Source organism: Vicugna pacos, chromosome 11, assembly GCF_048564905.1.
Source record: "Vicugna pacos chromosome 11, VicPac4, whole genome shotgun sequence".
In the NCBI taxonomy this organism is placed as follows: Eukaryota; Metazoa; Chordata; class Mammalia; order Artiodactyla; family Camelidae; genus Vicugna; species Vicugna pacos.
The window spans coordinates 68,664,004-68,688,456 of NC_132997.1; the positions used below are offsets into that span (position 1 = coordinate 68,664,004).

The window sequence follows — 24,453 nt, forward strand, 5'->3', positions numbered from 1 at the left end:
GTGTGTGTTTCCCGGAAATACAGTTTCCTCACCATTTTCATACCTAAGCTATATCACATTGATACAATAACTTAATGTTACATTGTCCATACTGAGATTTCTCCAGTAGTCCCAGTATTTCCTTTAAAGCCACTTTGTTTTTATCTACAACTTGAGTTAATACATTGCTTTTGATTGTCATATTTCTCGGTTGTCTCTAATCTAGCAGAAATATTTTTGAAAAATTGTGATTAGTTATCTTGTAGAATACTCCTGGTCTGGATTTGTCTTATTAGTTCGTAATGATTCAGGTTCAACACTTTAAGCAAGCCTATTACATAGGTGAATTTGTGAATTTCCCATTGCACCACATCAAGAGGTACATGATGTCTGATTTCCTCATTTTTGGTGATGCTCAGTTTTGCTCACTTGGTTAAGTTGTTGTGTTTTAGATCTCTCTTCATTGTGAAAGCCTATGATCTGTGGGAAGATGCTCTGAGACCATATGAATATCTTGTTTCCCCGTATCCTTTCATCCAATAATTTTAGCATACTGCACCAAAGTTCTCCTTTGTAGTCTTAAGTACAAGTATGTAAAATGTCTGCCCAGCACCAATTATTCTGTTTATTCAAAAGCAGAAATTGCTTGGTCGTCTTATATTAATGGAAAACAAAGTTTGATGGCAGTTCTTTTAACCTCAAAGTATAGTTCACACATCAATTTAAGTGGTATTAATCCTGAAATGTGGATATGTCCATATTACCAGTTCCCCTCATTAACTGGCCGTAACTACATATGTACACATGAAGCCTTCTTACCAGTGTCCTAGGACCACCAATAATCTTGTGCTCATGGATATGCTTCAGTGGCGTTGACACATCTGACATCATAGAACTCTTGGACTGTAGAAGTCTAAGTAGGTGGATGATAAGTTTTGAGTTAAATACTCTCACTTTAATAGTTTATTTCAGTGTCCTTGAAAGCCATCATTATGCCTTTGTTGTTTGGAAATGAAGATAAAAGCTTTAGATGCCACTAGTCCCAGTTTATCTCATCACTATGTGATTTGACCTTATTTACCTTGGATCTCTAGAACGTATTTCCCTCAATGACAAAATGAGATGTTAATAGTCCTATTTTAGTTTGTGTTGGTCTTCTCAAAACTGAAGTTTATATGTAATGTCAATTAAACTTAAAACGTTAGTAGAATTTGTGAATTTATAAGGGAAAAATAATGCTATAGTTTATAAAGGATTACATAGTATAAATGCATATCGTACAACTGACTAGATAAAATTCCATCAGAGTCAGGATATCTACAGAAATATTTTCAAATATAAAATTCAGAAACTGAAAGATCTGTAGCTTTGAGAGAGTTTATTGTTGAGAAACTTTTATCAAAAACCTTAAAAAAGAATATCAGAATGTTTTCTGAATCCTGTAATTTATTTTATTACATATCTACACTGGCTATGATGTTAAGATTAATTGCTTTATTGCTTACATGATTAATTATGTATGTGTTTTCAGAGGCTGTTGTTGCTAGAGTTGTTGCTCACATTTGAATAGTTATAAAAGCCTAATAAGATAAGTTTATGTAACATTTCTCTTTACCATTTTGAAAAGTGTTTGGGGGTTCTTAGTAGCTACGCTGTATAAAACTTAAGCTTTATATTTTGGCATACTAATTTTAAACTCAACCTTAAGCGTTTACCACAGACCTGCTCCTTAACTTTCCGCACCTATGAAATGTGGATGCCACTACCAAGTTCATTAAAGATTATATGGATTAAATGAAATAAAATGTGAACTCCCCAAAGTAGTTCCTGGTAGATAATAGATGCTCAAGTTTTCTTTTTCCATCTATCTTTGTGTAGCTAGATAGTGAGACATTTATTTGAGTTACTTTATGTTTCTAAAATGTGGAGAGGTGTACTTGATTTTTCACATTAGTGAATTTCTGTAAATACATAATTTTCAGTGAAAATATCTCTATATTAAAATGATACATAATTGATTAAATGAAAAGTTTATCTTTGAACACTGTCTTTCTCTTGGGATATATTTGTTCCTTAGTTAGAATTTTAATATTTATGTTTTAGAAACTGTTGGATTTAATAGAAGACTTGAAAATAAAACTGATAAGCGAAAGAAAAGAAAAGTTAACATTGGAATTTAAAATTCGTGAAGAAGTTACACAGGAGTTTACTCAATATTTGGCTCAACGGGAAGCTGACTTTAAGTAAGTTTTTTTGTTCTTGTCCTGGTAATTGAGAATTTTAGTTACTTGTTTAAATTTGGGGGGAGCTTTTTATTAGGTGACTTCTGAATTCTGACCTTTATACAGGCTTGAAAATAGCTGTTACTAGTCTCCATGGTAATTGTGAATTACACGTGAATAATTATTTAAATTGACTTTTAATTTATAATGTACTTAATCTTAGAAATTTAAAATAAAAATGCAAAGTAGTGCTTTTTCTGTTTCCTAATGGGACTAATTTCTGTATGAAGGGAAACTCTACTTCAGGAACGAGAGATACTAGAAGAAAATGCTGAATGTCGTTTGGCTATCTTCAAAGATTTGGTTGGTAAATGTGATACTCGAGAAGAACTGAAGAATGAAGATCGTGTCATGAAAGTTGAAACTGAAGTATGTTAAATGAAATATTAAATCCATGGTGTTTTGGTACTAGGATTCAGTATACTACATCAATGATATACTTTAGTATGTTATGTATATATTAATATACTTTTGAATTTTAAAAAAACTTATTATAGCTTTGTTATAATTGAACATGCTTTGTTAGGAATGCAAGCACAAATAGTTTAAATATAACTATTGAATTTGGACATTTATATCTCAGTTTGGTGTTGCTTGAGTCATTGTGTTGATAGTAGGTAGATTACTTTTTGTTGGATTATGGGATACCCCTCTTAGATCTGTCTTAAACTTAAAGAATTTAAATAGATAAGGGATCTAAGGGGTCATTTAGTTCTGTTCTGATTAAAACAAAAACATTTATTTATAGAAAAGATGACTCTTGCTTGGCTGACTGACCATTCCCTACTGTTGAGGAGACATTCTTTTCTGCTGCTTCTGTTGAAGCTGAAATTGATCACATCTTTTTGGAATGGCTGTTTTTGTTTTGTTTTGGATTTTAATTACTCAGTTCAGGGGTCTGGGATGGTGATGTCCAGGCTCTTGCTATCAAACCATTGTTGTGTGTCCCTGACATAGTTTGGGATTTGGTCTGAACTGTGAAAATGGAGATTTGTTTCCTCAGCTATTCCAACAAAGCCTTTGAAGACTCATTATATAACTGAAAGTATATCTGTACTAGGTAATCATAATTGTTCTATAATGACCTATCACAGTTTATGACCTTGTTTTTATGGAAAAATATGTCTCATGTTCCATTAGACAGAAAAATACATAACAGAGCACACCTTTTTTATAATTAGAGATATTTTATATAGTAAAAAAAACTTCAAGTTGTGAATTTTTTTGCTATTTGTTTTTAAAACTGTCTAAATCAGATGGTACCACACTGAAATAGTGAAGGCCACTGTTAACATTAGGTATGTGGTTTTTGCTATTTTTAGGAAGGACATAATTATATAGGAATTGAAGATATTATTGATTCTCTTCAAGATGATGTCACTGATATTAAGAAACAGGCTGAAATTGCTCACTTATATATTGCATCTCTTGCTGACCCCCAGGAAGCTATTGCTTGTTTAGAAATAAAGCTTAATCAAGTTAAAGCTGAATTAGCTAAAACCAAAGAAGAATTAATCAAAACCCAAGAAGAGTTAAAAAAGAGAGAAAATGGTAAGTGGATATATTTTACCCCTATTTAGATGTTGTAAATGCATAAAAAGACAGTTGGTAAGTATGAGATTTATGCAGCTTATTTACCATAGTGACCAGACAATGACCTAAGTAACATATTTAATACTTTACCATTTGTATGAGTTTATAGTAATGTACTAATAAAAGTATTTTTTCACTTTTCTTTACTGTTAGACCAATATTATTAGCAAATGGACTTCTCAAAAAAATGAAAAACCAAGTATAGCTTTATCAGCGAATTAAGAAATCTCATAGAAAATTGTAAAGTTGTAAATTTTTTTCTTTTATATTCTTTCTGAACTCTTACAGTGTGGTTGATTCTGCTCTGGACTTGTAAGTTTGGGATGGAGTTACTCCTGTGGAGTAGTCTTAAGTTTGTTAGATAGTGCCTCATTCTAGCTCTGAAGTCACTATATATACATATGGGATTGTTTGTTGTTATTATATATATAGGATTATTTGTCACTTCTGGGTTTCAAGTGTTAGATAAAATACTCTGCCCTTTTCTGTGTGAAACAAGATGGGTAGAAAATCCTAATTATGAAGTGGAACAGAGAGGTACTAGATACTTCTCTTCTGACATTATACCAGAAATTTTTTATCATTGAGGATATGTCATTCATTTTTACCCTGAGTTTTGAAAGTGGCTTTTTCAGAAACAGCTATACTCTGGTGGTAGAATTTGTAGCTGAGGGCTTGTGTGCTTCCAGTGCTGTTAAAAGTCTTTTTCTTGAGTATAGCAATAAAGTGTCTACTACAGCAGCTTGTGTTTCATAATTATTCAGTGATACATTTTTTTAGGTGCTTAGGTATTTATTTTTAATACTCTTTTTCAGAATCAGAAATTAATTTAAATTCATTGGTTCAAGAGCTTGAGAAATCTAATAAGGTAATACTTTTAAGCTTTATTTTGTCTTGATAAGGAACTTAATAAAGTTAAATAAGTGGCATGAATTATGACTAGGTGCATCTATTTTAAAAATAATTAAAGAAAAAGTAGTAAGTGAATGTGATTTTAAAAATTGAGACGTGTAAGTGCCTTCACCTTATACCATCTTTCCAAAGATAGCCACTGGAAAGTCTCTTTAGTCTTTCCAGAAAAGATTTATGTGTGTGTATGTATATAGAACACACATACACACACCTTTGAAAAAGTTTATACAAATGGGATTGTAGTTCTGTGTCTTGCTTTCTTCCCTTAGAAGATGTCTTGAAGATAATTCTATGGCAGCACATACAGACTTATGTCATTTTACTAGGTGCATTGTGTCAATTATATATATTTAAATGGTGTTTATTTTGTCTGAAGTTACTGTTTAAAAATACAGTATATGGCCTGAGCAGTGTGCTTTGGAATTGTGAAAATCTCTAGCACTTTGTACCTTCAGGTGAGAAAATTACTCCAGATTGTTGTAGATGGATTTGACATTGATAGATCTAAATATGAAATTGCAGGTATATGCAGAGGTGAAGTGAATTTAAAGCTCTAAACTTAATATTTTTCCTGACCTTTTCTGGCATAGGTCTTCTTAGTTTAAATCTATCCTTCTGAAGAGCTGAGTATTTTAAAATAAGATTAGGTATAAGTAATTCAAGATCTTGGTATCTAATATCCATATTTGTAAGGGTAACCAAAATAATGTGCTTATTTAGCATAAGACATTACAGCTACTGTTTAGACAATTCCTGATCTTTTCCTTTTCCTTTATTTTTTTAATTATAAAAATAGCTACTAGTTGTAAAAATTCAATTGAATTAAACTATGTAAAATAATCCGCCATAATGTTTCTCCTATGTCAAAAACAAAACAAAACTAGGTTGGTTGGTAGCTCTTTGAGACTTTTATGTATATTCATTTTTGTAGAACACTTACTATGAACTCTTTTAACTTCTTTACATATCTTTACTTATTTAAATCCCAGAACAACCTTATGATGTAGATACTGTTATTTTTTATTTTTACAGAGACATTAAATAAGTTGCCTAGGGTCATACAACTAGAAGGTAGAGAAGCTAGAATTCAAACTCAAATCATCTGACGCCTGATTCCTCTTATCCAATATGATATGTTGCTTCTGTTTCCTTTTGTATATAAACATGTTGTGTTTTAAATGAAAGTAAGATCAAGTTATGCATAATATATTGCTATTGGTATTCTTGCTTAATCTTAAAATGTGAAGGAATTCTAAACTGCATCATATTTGCACTCTAGTTATCCCAAAATGCATTTACTAAACTGCTTTTTTTATCCCTTCCCAAAGAAAATAGTTGTGCAGAATCAAAGAATTCAAGAGTTGATGGATAAAATTGATCAAAAAGAGGATACTATCAACAAATTTCAGAACCCGAAACTTCATATGGAAAACACATTTAAAGACAGTGTAAGAATTTAACTTTATTTGCCTGTGTTATAAATTACATAAGAAAACCTATGTTTGGCTTGGTTTAAAATAATTTAAAATAGCTTATACAGCTAAGACTGATTTACTAAGAGTGCTGAACTGCTTATACTGGCATTGAATTCAATTTACTATTCTGCAAATCTGAATTTTTGAGAACTTAGCAGAGGGCAGTTTGACCTTCTTGTACGTAATATCCCACAAACTAAGCTGGCAGTTCTTTGCGCATAAGAGGGACAAGACTGTGTAGCCCTTAGAAGTGTAAGCCTCAGCAAATTGATTGGGGAATTATGGGGTGAAAAGAACTTAGATGTGCTTCAATATCTGCAGATCATGAGGTCTCTATCTCCATGTAGCTCTATATCTCTATATATCTGTCTATATGTGTATCTATATAGAACTAGAAGTGAAATTCAGTGGAATTTTTTTCTTAAAAATTATGTTGCTTACTATGTCATATAAAGCCTTTAAGGATTTTAAAATTGCCTTTCATCAATAGGAATTCAGGTGATTTCATATTTGAATAGTTCATTATGGGATGATTAGCCTGTCTTTTCATCTTTTTTTAAAACAATGGTTTTTGGTTTTCTTTTATGTTTGTTTTTTATTGCAGGCTCCTTCAGATTATTTTTTGATGTAAAAATGGTAAAATATATGTTAATAACATAATAGGTTGAGTAAACTAATAGCTAAAATTCTCTGCTTTTGTATTTCTCTGACCAAAAAGGGTATACAATAGTTGTCCTTTCTCTGTTGTTTCACTTTCTGTGGGTTGACCGTGGTCCAAAAGTATTAAATGGAAAATGCCAGAAATAAACAATTCATAAATTTCAAATTATGCACTGTCCTGAGTCGCATGATGAAATCTCATGCCATACTGCCAGGGACGTAAATCATCCCTTTGTCCAACATATTCCGCCCATTAATCACTTAGTAGGTGTCTTGGTTATCAGACCAGCTGTTGTGGTATCACAGTGCTTATGTTCAAGTAACCCTTATTTTACTAATGGCACTAAAGGACAAGAGTAGTGATGCTGACAATTTGGATATGCCAAAGAGAAGCCGTAAAGTGCTTCATTTAAAATAAAGGTGAGAGTTCTCGACTTAATAAGGAAAGAAAAAAATTGTATGCTGAGGTTGCTAAGATCTGTGTAAGAATGAATCTATTTATGAAATTGGGAAGAAGGAAAAAACAATCTGTGCAAATTTGCTGTCACACGTTAAACTGTAAAAGTTACGGCCACAGTGCATAAGTGCTTCAGATGGAAAAGCCACTTTTCTATCTTTAATTTTAAGATTAAATTTGTACAGTAAGACATTTTGAGAGCAAGAGAGACTGCATTCACCTAACTTTTATTATGGTATATAATTGTTCTATTGTATTATTATTATTAATCTCTTACTGTGCTTAATTTATAAATTAAACTTTATCATAGGTATATATAGGAAAAAACGTAGTATATATAGGGTTCAGTACTATCCATGGTTTCAGGCATCCACTGGGTCTCTGTAGTTAGAGAAGGACTACCGTGGTTGACCCTGCTTTGTATCTAGACAGTTAAGCTCTAATACCCACCAACTTCCCTTGTGTCATCTCAACATCAGATGGACTTCTGATACTATAGGGGTAAATAAGGAACATTTTCTAGAGAAGAGTAGCTCATCCTTTGTCTAAGCTCTTGTAGTAGGCCTTTCTTTTGGTATTTATTAGATGCGTTATTCACTCTATCTGACTTTTCTGTCAGTTCTGTTGGATGTATTATCATAAACTAGCAATAATTACATTAAAAACTTAGAATTACGTTAATATGATTATTAAAGAGAGTTCGATAATGTACTTAATAATTTAATCGTATATTATTTATAATTATATATTATTATATATTTTTGTCAGATCTGTTATTTGCATTATTCAGTCTAACTTTCCTGAACTAGGAGAAAGCCCCTTGTAATAAGGTAGGGAGTAAGGAAGAAAAGCATAAAATGATTTATTTTAGTCAGAAAGCACTGAGGTTCTACTGTGTGCCAGGTACTGTGCTAGATTCTGGGAATTACACAGATTAATGAAAACTAGTCCCCTTAACAACTCCCCAGTAAGAGAGAAACAGTGTAAACATAATTATAATGAAATGTGCAGGGGTAATCAGTATATGCAAGAAGCTGAGAAGAGGTGGGGATTTAGAGAGTACATTCTGGAGATGAAAATGATTAAAGTGAACCTTAAATAGTGAGTAAAATTTAGCCAGTTAAAAGTAGGGGGAGGTAGCAGCTAGTAGCTGTGGGGGACATGAAGATACACTGGCCTTCCAGATGTAGGAGTCAGAATGTGTAAAAACATGAACATGAGAAGGCTTTCAGTCACTGTAGAAAGTACAAGCAATTTGTTGTTCAAGAAGAAAGTATGAAGCAAGGAGAGGTGAGTAGTGAGGCCGGGAGCAGTACATTGGGGTAAGATGGTAGGAGGCCTTACATCCTTCATTAAAGCGTTTGAGTTTTATTCTGAAGGCAGTGAGCAGTCGTTAATTTTAAGGAGCATAGCAAAGTTGATTTTTTATTTTGAGTAGATATTTTTAGAAACTTGGAAGATGGGATTCAGATGGAATTAGACTGAAGGTGGAGAGACCTCTGGAGGAATTCAGGTGATAGTTGATGAGAACTTTGATTTAAGGTGGTTGGGTAGTGGTAGTAGAGATTAAGAAGAGAAAATTGATTTGAGAAACAAGAGGGGGTAAACTTTTGGGAACTTAGGGCTTAACTTTTTCTAGTAACTTAATTACTGGGCCTGCAGGCTCTTCACACTTTGATTTGGTTATTCATCATCATCTGCTTATTTGCTCTGAGCACTAGATCTGGATATTAAGTCTGGCCTTTGGTTTGGTGAAGGAAAATAAAACAAGAAAAAGAAAAGCCAGAGATAGATCACTTCTCTTGACTACCGACTTTAAAGAAAATTATTGAAAATTTAATAAGGAATTGTATCTATTTCTGTAGTATGTTTGTGTACCACATGTGTTAATAATGTTTATGTCAGTAATAGTAAAAAAGCAATATAAAATAAGCAATATTTCTAATTTGCTAGTCCTTGCCTATAAATAAAATTTTTAGGTAGGTTCTGAACCTCTTTTAAAAATCAACTAACTTAAAACAGTGTGCCCAGTTGTTCACATAAATACATAACTAAACAAATGCAAAATCATTTGGAACTTAACCTGACTATGTTGATTAACTGTTGATCTCAGATCACTGTTCCAAAGCTTGTCTTGAAAGCAGACTCTTCCAATGATGAAAAGTTTGTTTTGAATGATTCTTTAGCAACCTTCCAACCAAGCACACCCTAGGGGCAGAAAATATTCCTTTCAATAACTGAGACTTACAGGGGGTAGATTTTTTTGTGGAGATTATATAATTTGAAGGAGGAAAAAAAAAGATTAGGTCATTATGGTAGGTCTGAGAGTAGAAGTGACAACTTGAAATTGTCGTGGAGTGTTTGAAAACTCAAACTCTGTCACAGATGTGATCCCTCTATCCCAGGATTTGTCATTTATCAGTGACACCAAGGGACTAATTTGAGAAAGCTTGGAGGTATTCATGACATCCTTTGTTTAGGGATATCTAATAAGGCTTTGCCTTTTTTTTTTTTAATAATCCGTTACTTTAGTATAAAGTCATATTTGTATCTTTTTAAGAACAAAGCATTCACTGATTTTATGATATAAAATGATGTTTTGCCTTCTCATATAGTTTTTTTCCCCCAAAATGGATTGCCACCAGTATGCAGCAATTTAATCTCTGCCTTTAAAAAAAAGTCTCTGCCTTTACCATACCTTTAATTACTTTATAGACATACACTTAACTGCTGAGATTTCACCCTTCTGGTTTCTAGGTACCTTTTTCTGCTAGCCCTGTAGGGGGGCATAGTCTTTGCCTTAAAAAGTAATAATCTGAATAATTTTTATCATTTAGATAAGCTAGGAGCTCAGTTTTAAAGCAGTATGTAGATTATATGTCTTTGAATATACATAGGCTGGAAGCTAAGGTTAAAACTTCGGGGATTTATTAAAAGTGTAAGACATTGTTTGAGAAATTTTGGTTACAAAACAAAACAGTTGATTAGTTTCTCAGGTGGGACCTCAAGATTTTAAGTAGAAGTATCTATAAGAAACAGTTTTGTCATAATGTTTTCATATTTTTCTTTTCAAAGAACATTTTGTTGTATCACTTAGAGGTGAGTGTTTTAGGGTTCTACAGCTATCTACAAACAAGTCTATAGCCCACTTGATTACCTTAGAAAATCTAAAGATGAATTTGTTTTTAGTGTTAGAGTGAAACTACACACTTAAATGATTTTAGGACAGGTTTTTTTGTTTGTTTGTTTTGTCCTCCTTAGTAAATGTACAAGTTAGTTAACATTACTCATTTCCCAGAGCCATCAGTTATTTTAGGGTGAGATTTAAGAAATAACTTAGAAAATGTTTCAGCAATCTTGAAAATAAAATTTTTATGATACAATATTGAATCATAAGTTACATAGTTTTTACATTTATTAAAGCTTTCTATACGTGAACTAATGTTAATTTATTTTACTTTAGGACAATGCTGGCACATCATCTTTAATAATAAACAATAAATTGGTTTGTAATGAAACAGTTGAAATGTCTAAGGACAGCAAAACTAAAACCTATTCAGGAAGAAAAAGATTAAATGAAGTTGAACTTCAACAAGATGAACCACCAGCAAAGAAAGGTACTTGTTCAGCTGCCAGCAGGAGGCCTTTAAGAAAGCTAACCCCTAAACCAGTAAACAGAAAAGTTACAAACAGAAGGAAATTTACTTGTCTAAGGAAAAAACCTGAGAAAGTCTAAGTGTCCCTAATGTTTACACTAACGTTACAGACTGTCGAGGATGAGTATATTTAAAGCTGCCTTAATTTCAATAAATATGGTTTTAGATGTTGTGCTTTTATCACTTTTACATGAGTATAATTCTTTTATGTCTGTACTTACAGTAGTTAAAAGTCAGCACTTCCACTTTCATGATTATAGTACCTTTTCTGCCAAAGTATTTCCACATTCTTTTTTCTTCTTCTGCATTCTTTATTCATTTGGAGAAAAGGACATTTGACAGTAAGACTTTGAGCTGAACATTACTAAAGACAAATGTGGTCAAGTTGTGTTCTCTATAGAATTACTAAAAAAAGGTGGTCTTGTGCTTACTCTATACTGTACCTCCCTGTTTATGTCAGCTTTTACCTTCTCTCTAAGCCATCCATTGTCTTCTGGAAAACTTTTATAGTATAATACAGGGAGGGAGGGCTTTTTAAGAGAAGGTACATTAGCTTTAGGAACCTGATTAGCTGCTTCACTTTGAGAAAAATGAGTAAGTTAAGTCTTTCTTTACACCTGCCTCCTGAGGTTGTTAACACTAAAAACAATTGGGTGATATGCCAATATAATAAATGTCTCATAGAACTTCAGTAAAATAAATGTTTTCAAAAGTAGATGCCTTAAGCGATAAAACAATACTAGATACATAGATACATGTGAGCTACTAGATTGAGATGAACTGTCACCTTCTGTTATCCACTGAAGAAGTGGTGCCTTAGCTTCAGCGAGTGAGCCTTGCTATGATTTCTGTCGCACTGTTCATCTCTCTTTTCACCTTGATCAGTGCCATAGAGTAGTTGAGAATGTAGAATCGATAGATCACTAGGAAGTGGAAGTGGGCAGGAATGAGTGATCTACATGGTGGGACTAATCCTAAGGGTCACTCATTCGTGCAGAAAATGATTATAGAAGACCTATGGTTGTTAGCTATAAATAATTTGGATGCGGGTAGATTTAAGTAACAAAAATTTTTTTTCTCCTTCAATTTTACTATTTCCCAGTTATTTATGTTATTAGCGACTACAGGAATCACATAAGGGATCATATGAAAATTGTAGGTATAACCGCCCTTTTTCCTCTCTACCTGCTACTGAACAATTTCCAGAACAAAATACTCCTTTAACCACTAGAATAGTAATAGGGGGTTGATAGTTTCATGGGATGTATGTTTTCTGCTCTTAAAAGGGAATGCAAAGCCATTTCCCTGCGAAAGTGAATTTACTTGTTTGAGGTATCTGTACTTTGGGGAAGCCTATAACCATGTAAGCAGTGCAAGAAATAAGCCTTCAGAATAGTGATTAGGGGGCCATCCAGAGAAATACTGCCTATCTGTGGCTTTTCAACCAAAACTGATTTTTGTAGCAAAATATAGGTAAGCAGTTTATGTATAGGTTGAATGTGGTATAAATATTGAATTAAAGTAACTTTCTTTCTCATTGTTTATGTTTACTTTTTATGTTAACCTTACTGTGTATAGGCTAGGTTTTATATACAGTAAAACCTATCCTATCTTTGTTGCTAGACTGATTAATACTTTAATTACTTCCTGACAAGGCTGTTCTGAATACGTTCTAAGAGTCTTTTGATATAAAAAATATAAAAATGTCTGAAAGAATAATATGAATATCTGAACAAGAAAATCAGGTACTAAACACATTAGCTTGAATTACCTTATATTATGTAATTAACCTAGTTCTTGAAGTATAGTAAAATTAAAAGAACATTACTTGATCACAAAAGCTTTATTGTGCTTACTGTAATTCACTTCAGAGTTTAGTGATTATATTGTATGCATGACTCAAATCTCTTCTCTCAGGATAAGTATTTGTGAGCTCTGAGTTTCAGGTCTTTGTTGTTTTTAACGTGCATCGATCCCATCTCTCTCTCTCTTGATAAAGGGTTCAGACATTTTTATAATTCGCCTTCTTAAAGGGCAAGAGGATTTTTTTGAACATTTCTAATTCATAAAAAAAAATCTAAGAGTGGGAGGATACAGCTCAGTGGTAGAGTGTGTGCTTAGTGTGCACAAGGTCCTGGGTTCAATCCCCAGTACCTCCATTAATTAATTAACAAACCTAATTACCTTCACCCCCAAAAAACAAACAAAAAAAGAAACTCAATGAATCCTAAGAAGGATAAATATAAACAAAACCTCACCAACGCACATCATAATGAAACTGCTGATATTATTTCCATTTTACACTTGAGGAAACAGTCATGGGGTCAAGTAGTTTATTGACACTTATGCAGCTAGTGAGGGGTAAGGCTACATTAGACTTGCCAGAATTTTAACCATTTTTCTCTTAACTTTAGCTGTGAAAGTATAAGCTATTCAGTTCACAGATCACTAATTTAGTAGATCTGTAATGTAATTGTACTTCAAAACTGTTCTTTTTAGGATATGTTTGCCTTAGGGTGTGATCCCCTATTGTCTGTCCCATATTAAGATGATAATAAAGATTTGTGTTTAAATACCATTGAAATACCATTTATATTTAATATACAATTTAAATACCATTGAAAGTTACTACAAAGTAGAAACGACTGGTAATCCCACTCTGGTGGCTACCAGTATCTTCTTGCACATTCTTTGCTAACTCTCTTTGCCGTGACTTGTGGAACTATACCTTTTACATAAATGGGCTTATTCTGTGTATGCTTTGCAACCTGTTTTCTCCTTTTTGCTCAATAACTTATTTCTATCTTTCACTAAAAGTTTGCTTTCGTATGTTTCTTATGTTTGAATATTGACTTACATGGTAATTTTTTAGTTTTAGTGAGATTTGCCAGGTTAATAATGATTTTTTTATTTTTAAAGGACCTACACGTGTTAGCCCAGCCACCACTGAAGACCAGAAGGAAAGTAAAGACATGCAAGAGAGCATTTCAGAAAATGAGGAAAACATTAGATTTTTACAAAAAAATAACGAAGAGCTGGAAACACGTTTACTCATTATTGAGAATGAACTTAAAAATGAAAAGGAAGAAAAAGCAGAATTAAATAAACAGATTGTTAGTTTGCAGCAGGAACTTTCTTCTTCTGAAGAGAAGAGTTTTAATTTTAGTATAGAGATCCAACAAATTCAGTCAAATTACGACAGTGCGATTTCTGAATTACACGTGCAGAGAGGTATAAATCAAGAGCAGGAGGAAAGGATCATGAAATTGTCAAAGGAGATAGAAACTGCTAGAAGAAATATTACAAATAATGTTTCACAAATAAAATTAATGCAAGCAAAAATAGATGAACTACGGACACTTGATTCAGTTTCTCAGATCCCAAACATAGATTTACTCAAACTCAGGGATCTGTCAAGTGGTTCTCAAGAGGATGATTTGCCGGATACGCAGATAGACCTTTTGGAAGATGATTATTTGAGAAGTAAGCAGGTTAAAGAACATGGTATTCAGGAACGTAGTAGGAAAAATTCTTTCCATTGTACTGTTGAAGCCATTTGGGAGGAATGTAAGGAGATTGTAAAGACTTCTTCCAAAAGATGTCATCAGATCCAGGAACTGGAACAGCAAATTGAAAAGTTACAGGCAGAAGTAAAAGACTATAAAGATGAAAACAATAGACTAAAAACAGAGGAGAGGGAGAATAAAAATCAAGATGATCAACTGAAAGAAAAAGACACTCTTATACAGCAGCTGAGAGAAGAATTGCAAGAAAAAAATGTTAGTCTTGGTATTCAACTACAGCATGTAGTTGAAGGAAAAAGAGCACTTTCAGAACTTACACAAGATGTTACTTGCTATAAAGTGAAAATAAAGGAGCTTGAGGCAATCTTAGAAACTCAGAAAGAGGAATGTAGTCGTTCAGCCAAGTTAGAACAAGAAATTTTGGAAAAAGAATCAATCATTTTAAAGCAAGAAAGAAATCTGAAGGAATTTGAAGCAAATCTTCAAGATTCTGTTAAAAACACCAAAGATTTAAGTGAAAGAGAAATCAAGCTGAAAGAAGAAATCACACAATTAACAAATAATTTGCAAGATGCAAAGCATTCACTTCAATTAAAGGAAGAAGAAAAAGAAACCAACTGGCATGAAATAGAAAAGTAAGCTAAATGTTATTACAATGTTTAAAAATGTGCAGAGTATTTATTTTATAGATTTTTCTGTGTAGCTTTTAAATTTAGGTGGGCATGACAATCTGATAAAGTGTAGCATGTATGATGAGTGAAGAACTTGAACATGGTTTGTCTAAACCTTTTGAGCCAAATGTTATATGTGAAGATCTGTTGATAAAATCTCCTGAAATCCTCCTTGGAGGATTCATTCATAGTTTGGACATTCCATATTTGTGAAAAGATCTAATTTTGTAGATTGTCAGTAGCTCACGCATATGATCCAAAGTGATTTGTGTTTTTTAGGTTGAAAGAGGAGCTCTCTGCAAGCTCTGCTCTTACCCAGAATCTGACAGTTGATCTTCAGAGGAAGGAGGAAGATTATGCTGAGCTGAAAGAGAAACTGGCTGATGCCAAAAAGCAGATTGAGCAAGTACAGAAAGAGGTACGTTATTGGAAAAGTTGTGCGGCCAATTTAATTGATAAAGATTGTTTTCCTCATATCAAGTTTAGACACTGATTTTAGAATTGACCAGAACTTTTGTCAACTTATTAATTCTTCCTAAAATGAGAGCAGTTACTTAACAAGAGAAAATTTAGTCAGCTTAAACAAACTGAAGAGTGTCCAATATTAGGAAAAATATATGCCTTATGTAAGATTAGAACCTTTTCTTTTAAGGACTACTAAATTCAAGCCCCTTCCCCCCTACAAAAAAGTAAAAAGCCAACTTCTGTTTGCAAGATAGTATTTAGGAGAGTATATAGTGCATTTGTAACAAGTTTTTATTATAATTTGATTAAAATATGAAATATAATCACGTGATTATATTTAAAATAAATGAAAGTATATATAAAATTTAAAATAAATGGAAGGATATATAGTGAGGAAAAAACTGCCTTCTAGCCATCAAGTTTCCCTCCACCCTGTCAAATATTACCAATTACTTTTTTCTCTTTACTTCTGCCTCTTCTCTTTGTCCTTCTTTCCTTCTCTTCCTATAAAAAAATGGAAACATCCTGCAAACACTGTGTGAACCTTGGTTTTTTTCACTTAATAGTATATCTTGGCTGTCTTTCTATCTCAGGATATAGTCTCCAAGTAAATTTGTATGACTACAAGCATATATTTACCATTAATCAGTCCCTTATTGTTGGACAATTAAGGTAATTTCCAATCTACTGTTGATACAAATTATGCAGTGATGTCATTTTGGACATTTGCATGTCTTCCTGTGGTATAAATTCCTAAAACTGGAACTTGTGGCTCACTGGTTTGTATATCAGTAATTTGGATATTTATTACGCTTTTTAGAGATTATGCCAAATTTGCTCACCAGAACTAATGTATAATAATAAGAGAGTATCTTTTTATCTACAACCTTATCTACAAAGTAGTATTTTATCATGTTTCTTTGATATTTGCTAATTTGATAGGTAAACAGTGTATCTCAACTATAATTCTAATTTGCATATTTTTCATTGATACAACAAATGCTTGTGGGTTTCATCCATATTATGTTTCCTACCCCCACTGAAGTTATATACTGAATATTTTGTGTGTATCTTTTTTATCTTTTAAAAATGTAATTTCAACCATGTTTGGTTTTTTATCTCTGAACAATATATTATGTTGTTCTTCTGAGACTTCCATTTTCCACATCATATCCTGAGATTCTTTTATGTATACTTAATCACTTTCACTGCTGTTTAATACTCTGTTGTGTGACTCTGCAGTTTAGTTATCCATTCTCCTAGTGACCGTTTAGGTTGTTTCCATTCTTTGCTCTTAGAAGCAGTGTCCCTATTTATAAATACCCTTGGCACACGTGTGCAAGAGTTTGTGTAGCAAGTTAGAAGATGTAAAGGGGTGTCCTGAGTATTCCTCTGATAACTAATAAAATGTTCTTATTGACTAATTGTCTATTCCAGTTTTCACTCTGTGAAATCCATTTGTTCATATTTTCTTTTAATTTTGCTGTCCTTTTAAAATTAGTATTGTATTAGATTTCTTTATTGTTAGCTCTGATTCTTCTTTTTTTTTTTAGCTCTGATTCTTTGTCATTAAAATATACTGCAAATACCTTCTAGTTTACCTGTTGAAAATCAGGCCCCTTCATTCTACGAATGTCCTCAAAATAAAAGCTAGTCAGTGCTCCATTTATTTCTGTGATTCTTTTTTCGCTTAGTTTCTTTTTTTATCTCAGTATTTCTTTACTTTTTTTGTTAGTTCCTCAGTACTTTTAGAAATATTTAAAACTTTTTAATCCAGCATTTTTTTGTTGTTTTCAACAGAGGATTGGTTGGTTTCTTCTAAACTACTTGAAATTGAACTCTGGAACAATTTATGTAACATAAAAAAATAATCTCAGAATAATATAGCCTTAATGTAAATTAAAAACGAATGGAAAGAATGATATGAACTTTTTGATTAAATAAATAATAATTTTCATGGCTATTAGGCCTGTACTGGTAAAGAAGAAAAGCTCTTGCTGGAGGCTTGGTACCCTCCACATCCATCTCCTTTTCCTGTGAGCAGAGGTTCTTTTTTTCCCTGACAGTTTCTTAAGTACTCTGATACCTGGAAGCTTTGGCCTAAGTCCTGTTGCATTGTTTATAATGATTTGTAGTGATGTTTAATGTGTTTTCCATTAGTGGTTAAGTTCCACGATTCATTGTTAATGTATTTAGCAGGATTCTGATTTAAGTTTAGTGATAAGTGCTAAGTTTTTATTATCATATGGGAAAATGCTTGTGTTATAATGTTAAGTAATATAGAAACTGAACTCAGTTTTTTATGTATAATAGGATTAAAACTATGCAAACAGTCTGTATAATATAGACTGCAAAGAGATATATAAAAATGTGTATTTTGATTATTTTAGGTAATGGCATTCATTATAGGTGATTTTTTTTAAAGCTCTACTTGTTGCATTATTTCTTATAACGGATATGTATTCATTCATAATGAAGGAAAGATAATAAAGTTTTTAATCAATGGAAGAAAAAATACAAAATTTATGTTGTTTTCTGATAATTATATTACAAAAAGTTTCCAGGCCAAGCAATAAGTATTTGAAAAGTAGAGATGACCTAAATTGTAATTAGGTGTAAGAAAATTTTTACTCAGATCAGCAAGTTAAAAGCAGTGCATAATTTAGAAAAGCACTTGTTTGTCACTCAAAAGATTTGGATTGTTTGCTTTCTAGGAGTGTAATTTTGGCCAGATCAGCCTTTGTTCCCCTCCAAGTTGGATATAAATTACTTATCTTTGGATTTAGTGTAGATTGTGAGCTTGTAAAATAAATTTAGAATGAAATTGAGGTTTTAACACCTCAGGATCAAGAAGACTAGAGTTTCCAGAGGTAGTAGACAGGCTTGAAAGCTTTATAAATTCTGGACAAATGACAGGTAAATGGATTAAATTCTCCAAAATATAAACTGCAGTCCTAGTCTTAACGCACCTTATTGCCTTTTGTTAGGTTCCCCTCACTTAGCTAAGTTGTCCAGAGGAAACTTTAGATTTATTGTAATTCCTACATATTATAGTAGGATTTATTATAACTCCTATTATCAGTCCATATGTTGTTCATAGTATCCTCAGCAAAACAAATAAGGAAATAACCGTTAGGGTGAACTTACAGCCTTCATGCATTTTCCATGTTTCTATTAGTTGAAGTATGAGTGAGGCCTGTGCAGCTTGATTTTGAACTACTGATTTTGAGATCTGGGACTCAGATCCTCTCTTGACTTTTCTACAGTATGGGAGAAAATACCATTCCTTTGTCTTTTCTGATCTTTTTTTTTTTAATGTATTTTTTATTTTACATTGCTTTAATGTAGTTTGTTTATTTCTGTTTTAAGTGATATCTTAGCTGAAGATTCTTAGAGTATAGAAACTTCCTGGTTTAAGATACTGTTTCTGAACACTGTGATTATCAGTAAGCATTATCAAACATGGTGTAATTGACTTATGTTCATATGGAACTAGTTACTCAGTTTTAAAAAAAAAGCTTCTTTTTCCAGTTAAAAACTTTTCATTATAATACAGTATTAGGAAATTTTTTTTAAGAAATGAAGATAAAAGTAAAAGCCTTCTCCCTGATCTCATTTTTCCAAATATGACCATTCCTGACAATTCTTCTGTGTTCTTTTAGCTCTTTTTACATGCATTTTACATAATATATTTTTGTAATTATATGCTTATATATTTTTATTTTTATAAATGGGATCAACTATATATAAATACTGCTTTTTAAATTTATGCTAATTTTAAGATTTTTTCATAACACAGTTGAGGAGGTATCCCTTTTTAAGTGATGTTTTATTTTATAGATAACTAACATTAATCTTAAGGGTATTAAGAGTGTTTTCTATTTTTCAAAATAAACAATGTGTAATGTCAATGCTAATAATAATAATAGCAGCTTACTCTGGATCAGTTGTTCTGAATTTACATGTATCATCTCATTTAATTCTTACGCAAATATTAAGAATAGATACTGTTTTAACTTGCATTTTATGGCTAAGGAAATAGGCATTGAGAGATATAACTTACCCAGGTTTACTTGGCTGGTAAATGAAGAGCCAGGATGGAAACTGAAGCAGTCCTCATGTGCATCTTGCTGCAAATAGTTTATATCTGTAAAATTGATGAAGATGGTGTTTATTACAGGAAGCCCCATATTTTAAAACAAAATAAGCCAGTAAAAATATTACTAATTGGTGATTACAAAAGGAATATATATATTTATTGTAGTAGATTTGAAGCATACAGAAAACCTAAAAAGGGATGTAAAAATCCCCTGAAAACAAACCACTGAGAGCTACTATTATTATGGCATCCCCATGCTTGTTATGAGGGGGAACTTTGTTCAATTAATTTCCTTCAGTTTTTGAGATCTCTAGGATTGGTACAACGGAAACTGGCCTAAAAATGTACATAGATTACCTGTGTTTGTTTCTTCCTTCCTTCCTTCCTTCCTCCCCTCCCCTCCCTTCCTTTCTTGCGAAGATTTGCATACTAATTCATAGTGCTTTTTGATTTCTTTAGCAAGTTTGTAGAATTAGGTTGCCAGTAACACCAAAAATCGATTGACCTTCACTTGCATGGCTACTTTCTGATCTTGTAATTGTTCCATTTTCATCCTCTACGTGCTAATAGCTTTTGAAGTATTTCTTATATTTCTGGATCACAGTAATTAATAAATCTTGGAAATCTGAGCCAGTATTTTTCCCCTAGAGTATCTCTATTGTTTTTTCCAAGACAATGATTTTGCTGTTGCATGCAAGGGACTATGTTGATTCTTTTTTGTGAATACTTACAGAGTTTAAGATTCTTAAAATATTGTAAGAAAAATATGAACTCCACATATGTATCTCCTTTGGAATGTCAAGAAGTTTTCCGGTAATTTGAAGTCATGTCACGTGTGTTCGAATCTGTAGTTTTTCTTACATGCTTTAAAGGACATAAATCTTTGAGTCAGTGGCCATGAATTTTAAACAACAAAAAGCAATTAGTATTTATAAATATATTTAATTTAATTTATAAATATTACTTTGTAGGTATCTATAATGCGTGAAGAGGAGAAATTGTTAAGGAGTAAAATTAATGAACTGGAGAAGAAGAAAAACCAGTGTTCTCAGGAAATAGAGATGAAACAGCGAACCATTCAGCAACTCAAGGTAACAGTTTTGTTTTTAAAGATGATTTAAGTAGCTTCTGTTGGTATATTTTAGTGTTTAATTAAGTGTGTAAGGTTTTTTTTTTTTAAGTAAAAAATGGATTTTATTTGAGCCGATCTGAGGATTATAACCCAGGAGACAGTCTTTCAAAAAGCTCTGAGGACTGTTCTACCTGCTAGAGGTCAAAACAGAGTTATATACCTTTTTGAGACAAAGGGTTGTATATCAAATGACATCTTGTTGACGGCTTACACACAGTCCAGATGTACAGTACAAGTGAGTGGTGGGTCATCTTGATCCCTTACACGTTAAGAAGGAAGGTTATCTCCTAAGGAGTTATCACGCTGGCACCAGGAGTAGCTCTTTACAATCCAGCAGGCATTCCTGTGTCTTCTAAGGAGGTTTGGTTAATACAGATGCATAATGCACACTACAGGGGCAGGGTGGCCCTAAGGGCACAGAGAGAATTGTATGTTTGAAGAAAAAAATTTTTTTCTTGTCCTGCCTTAAAATTAATTTGTTTCATCACCAGTCAGTGAGAACTCTGAGGTGGTAAACCCAGCTTGGTTGTGTGGTCAGTGTGAGGAGCACTGCTGGGGCTGCGGCAGACACGCTTTTGCATGTGCTGTCAGGGAGGGACCCTGCAGCCACATCTCTGCGCGAGTCAGGGGTAGCTGGGGAGCCCTGTACGTGATGCCCGAGGTCAAGGGGGTTCCCCTCCTGGGTGTTGGGTGTTCTGAAACTGTTTGGACAGCGGGTGGCTGAGAAGTGTGGGCTGTGGCTCCCAAGGACCCCACCCTCTCCTCAGTGGAGCTGGCTCTGAAAACCCCTGCTTCTGGGTCTGAGACCAACTGTGTCTCTGTCTTTTGCTGCAATAGGACCTCCCAGGGTTTCTGGGGGAATTGTCTCCTAGCCTGCCTCCATGTCTACCCCCACCCCCAATCCACAGAACAAGAGTCACCGTGTTTTCAGTGGACTTTTGGGAGGCCTTTAGGGAAAAAAGCTGTTTAAACATCCTACTTTCAAGAAAAATGACAATCATTTCATGATTCCAGCAACTTAGGGAACTTTAAGAGACTTCGGAGAACAGCTGTGAATGCTTGATTTTAATGGGTGACTTCAGCATCAACCCAAACATATAGTGAGATTTCAAAACAGACTGAAAACCTGTTTATAGTGTGGCCCGTATATAGCCAGACACAATCTAACTTCTTCCTGTCACCGTCTGTCCACCTCCATCATTTTCTGTCTCTTTCCCTCACTGTCCTTCCACCTGTGTCGTTCCCTTTCATCCTCCGTCTCTTTCATTATTGTCCATCTCCCTCCATCAGTCTCTATCTCTGTTCATCACCGTGTGTCTTCTTGTGTCATTCTCTGTCATTCTCCGTCCCTTTCCGTCACTGTTCGACAGTCTCCATCGTTCCTGCCATTTTCTCTCTTTGTAAGATTAGGTTCGAGGTTTGCTCCTTTCATCACACGTCCTCACTCCCTGGTAAGGCTTGGCTCTTTGTTGACCCCTCATTCTTCTCTCCCTTCCACTTTATCGCGTATTCACTCTGTTGTCCTTCCAGGCCTGTCTCTCCTACACAGATACTCCCTTCTTGTCACTCTTCATTTTGGTCCACCAGCTTTAGTGCTTTCTGTGTCCTCCTCTCTGCACCCTCGGTAATCTCTGTTACTCTGTCGTTCTCCATTAAGCTCTCTTTGTCTCACTTGTCACCATGCTCTTTGTTCACTCCTGACGATTTCTGCCACCCTGGCCACTCACTATCATATCGCTGGCCCTTCACTGGGGTCCACTCTATCAGTCCTTTATGACAAATTCTCTTTTGACCTTTCCTGGAACCTAAAAATAAATTGCTTAAAATTAAATAAGGCCCTGGTGATTTGCTTCTAGCAAAGGGTATGGAAAGGAAAAAATTGTAACTTTACAGTTATATCTTAACCAAGGTGTTTAAGAATAACATCAGCAGTAGTAAGTCACCGTGAACTTCCTGATTTGATGTGATCAGAAGGGCACAGTGCTTTTGTGGCATTTGTCTCTAAAATCCATAACCTCAGAGAGAAAACAGCAGATCAAACTGAGGATGTTCTACCAAATACCTAACCAGTAAAAAGTGTCAAGGTCATTAAGGTTAAGGAATTATGGGGCAACTGTCACAGACTGGAGGAGACATGGTGACTAAATGCAGTGTTGTATCCTGTATGAGATCCTGGAACAGAAAAAGGACATCAGTGGAGAAACTGGTGAAATGTGAATAAAGTCTGTAATATTATTAATAGTATTATACCAGTGTTCATTTCTCTTTTACAAAGATGTTTCCATGTTTAAATAACAAAGCTTCAAAACTCAGGTGCGCACTTTTGTGTCCAGTGTTAATTTCTTGATTTTTAAATAAGTGTCCCATGGTACTATAAGTTAACATTAGGGAAGCTGAGCAGAGGTTAGACAGGAAATCTCTGCTATCTTTGTGACTCTGTTATAAATAAAAAGTAAAAAGAAAATGAAGATTAAATCTTGTAAAAATTTTTTTAGAAGGGCACTTGGAGAGCAGAATCCCTTTATAAATGGTTATATTTTGTTTGACATCAATTAAATGACAATAATTTAAAAATTGAATTTGTTGTATTTGCTTGTTTGCTTTTAAATGAAGGAAACTAATGAATATTTAGATGTAAATACATGACTTTAGTTTTTGACTGAATATAATTCTAATAAAGCAGTCAATACTTTCATAATAGGATTTAGAGATTTCCAGGTTCTATAATGATTATTCTAAAACTTATAATATGAGAAGATAGTGCTGAAATTAGATGAGAGAGGGAGTGAAGTTTGGGTTACATGACAGGTTAAAACTGGAATTGAAGGATTTCAAGTGCCCATACATTAATCTTGCATCTTTTTCAAACCTCCCAGCTACTTTCTACATAAAGGGCATGTGGGAGCCCTATTTTTCCTGCATTTTGAATTTACTGAAAGGGAATTTGTTTATGGTTTTCTTTTTTCCTCCTACATTAAATACACAGTAAACTTCCATTTCCCCTGTTTATGCTTTTTGTGATGTGTGAAAAAAACATACATGCTAGCTTAAAAGGTTGAGTAAAGAAAATGATTCGGCATTTTTCATTCTCATTAATACCACTTAATAAAGGTATAAAGTTTTGGGGGTTTTGTTTTTGTTTTTCTTATTATCACTCTCACCCTGCCCTTTTCTCCAAGGTGAAACTGAAGAGATTGAGACTAGTAGTCAGCCTTATCGGAGATAGATTCCAAATTTAATATTAACCCCCATTTTCAAGCCCCACTATTAAATATCGGGGCATAGTTAAGTTACAATTGCATTTAATTCATATTCTTTCATTTCGCAGGAGCAGTTAAGTGATCGGAAAGTGGAAGAAGCTATACAGCAATATGAGAGAGTGTGCAAAGGTCAGAAACAAACCTCTACTTCCAGTATTAAAAAGACTACAAAATAAGTAGTAAGAATAACTACTATTCCTTAGACAATTCTTAAGTGAAATAAGGCCAACAAAGGATGTAACTTCATCAAAAGAGAAAAGTATTGATTTTAAAGAGTAACTTATCAAC

The 24,453-nt window shown here is 33.4% G+C and overlaps 1 protein-coding gene across 5 annotated transcripts in view; it reads left to right on the top strand.

Annotated features, from left to right (window-relative positions):
• Positions 1-24,453, top strand: part of KIF20B (kinesin family member 20B) — a 67,432-nt gene that overhangs the window by 19,724 nt on the left and 23,255 nt on the right. For 3 of the 5 annotated variants that reach the window (XM_031682431.2, XM_031682433.2, XM_072971575.1), the window contains exons 14-23: positions 2,083-2,222; positions 2,492-2,630; positions 3,704-3,812; positions 4,670-4,722; positions 6,095-6,214; positions 10,822-10,975; positions 13,934-15,173; positions 15,489-15,627; positions 20,745-20,864; positions 24,234-24,294. In XM_031682431.2, coding sequence (XP_031538291.2) covers positions 2,083-2,222; positions 2,492-2,630; positions 3,704-3,812; positions 4,670-4,722; positions 6,095-6,214; positions 10,822-10,975; positions 13,934-15,173; positions 15,489-15,627; positions 20,745-20,864; positions 24,234-24,294 — 2,275 coding nt within the window. Of the gene's footprint in view, positions 1-2,082; positions 2,223-2,491; positions 2,631-3,583; positions 3,813-4,669; positions 4,723-6,094; positions 6,215-10,821; positions 10,976-13,933; positions 15,174-15,488; positions 15,628-20,744; positions 20,865-24,233; positions 24,295-24,453 lie in introns of all 5 variants that reach the window. The other 2 variants (XM_031682429.2, XM_015245051.3) reach the window with 1 other exon arrangement.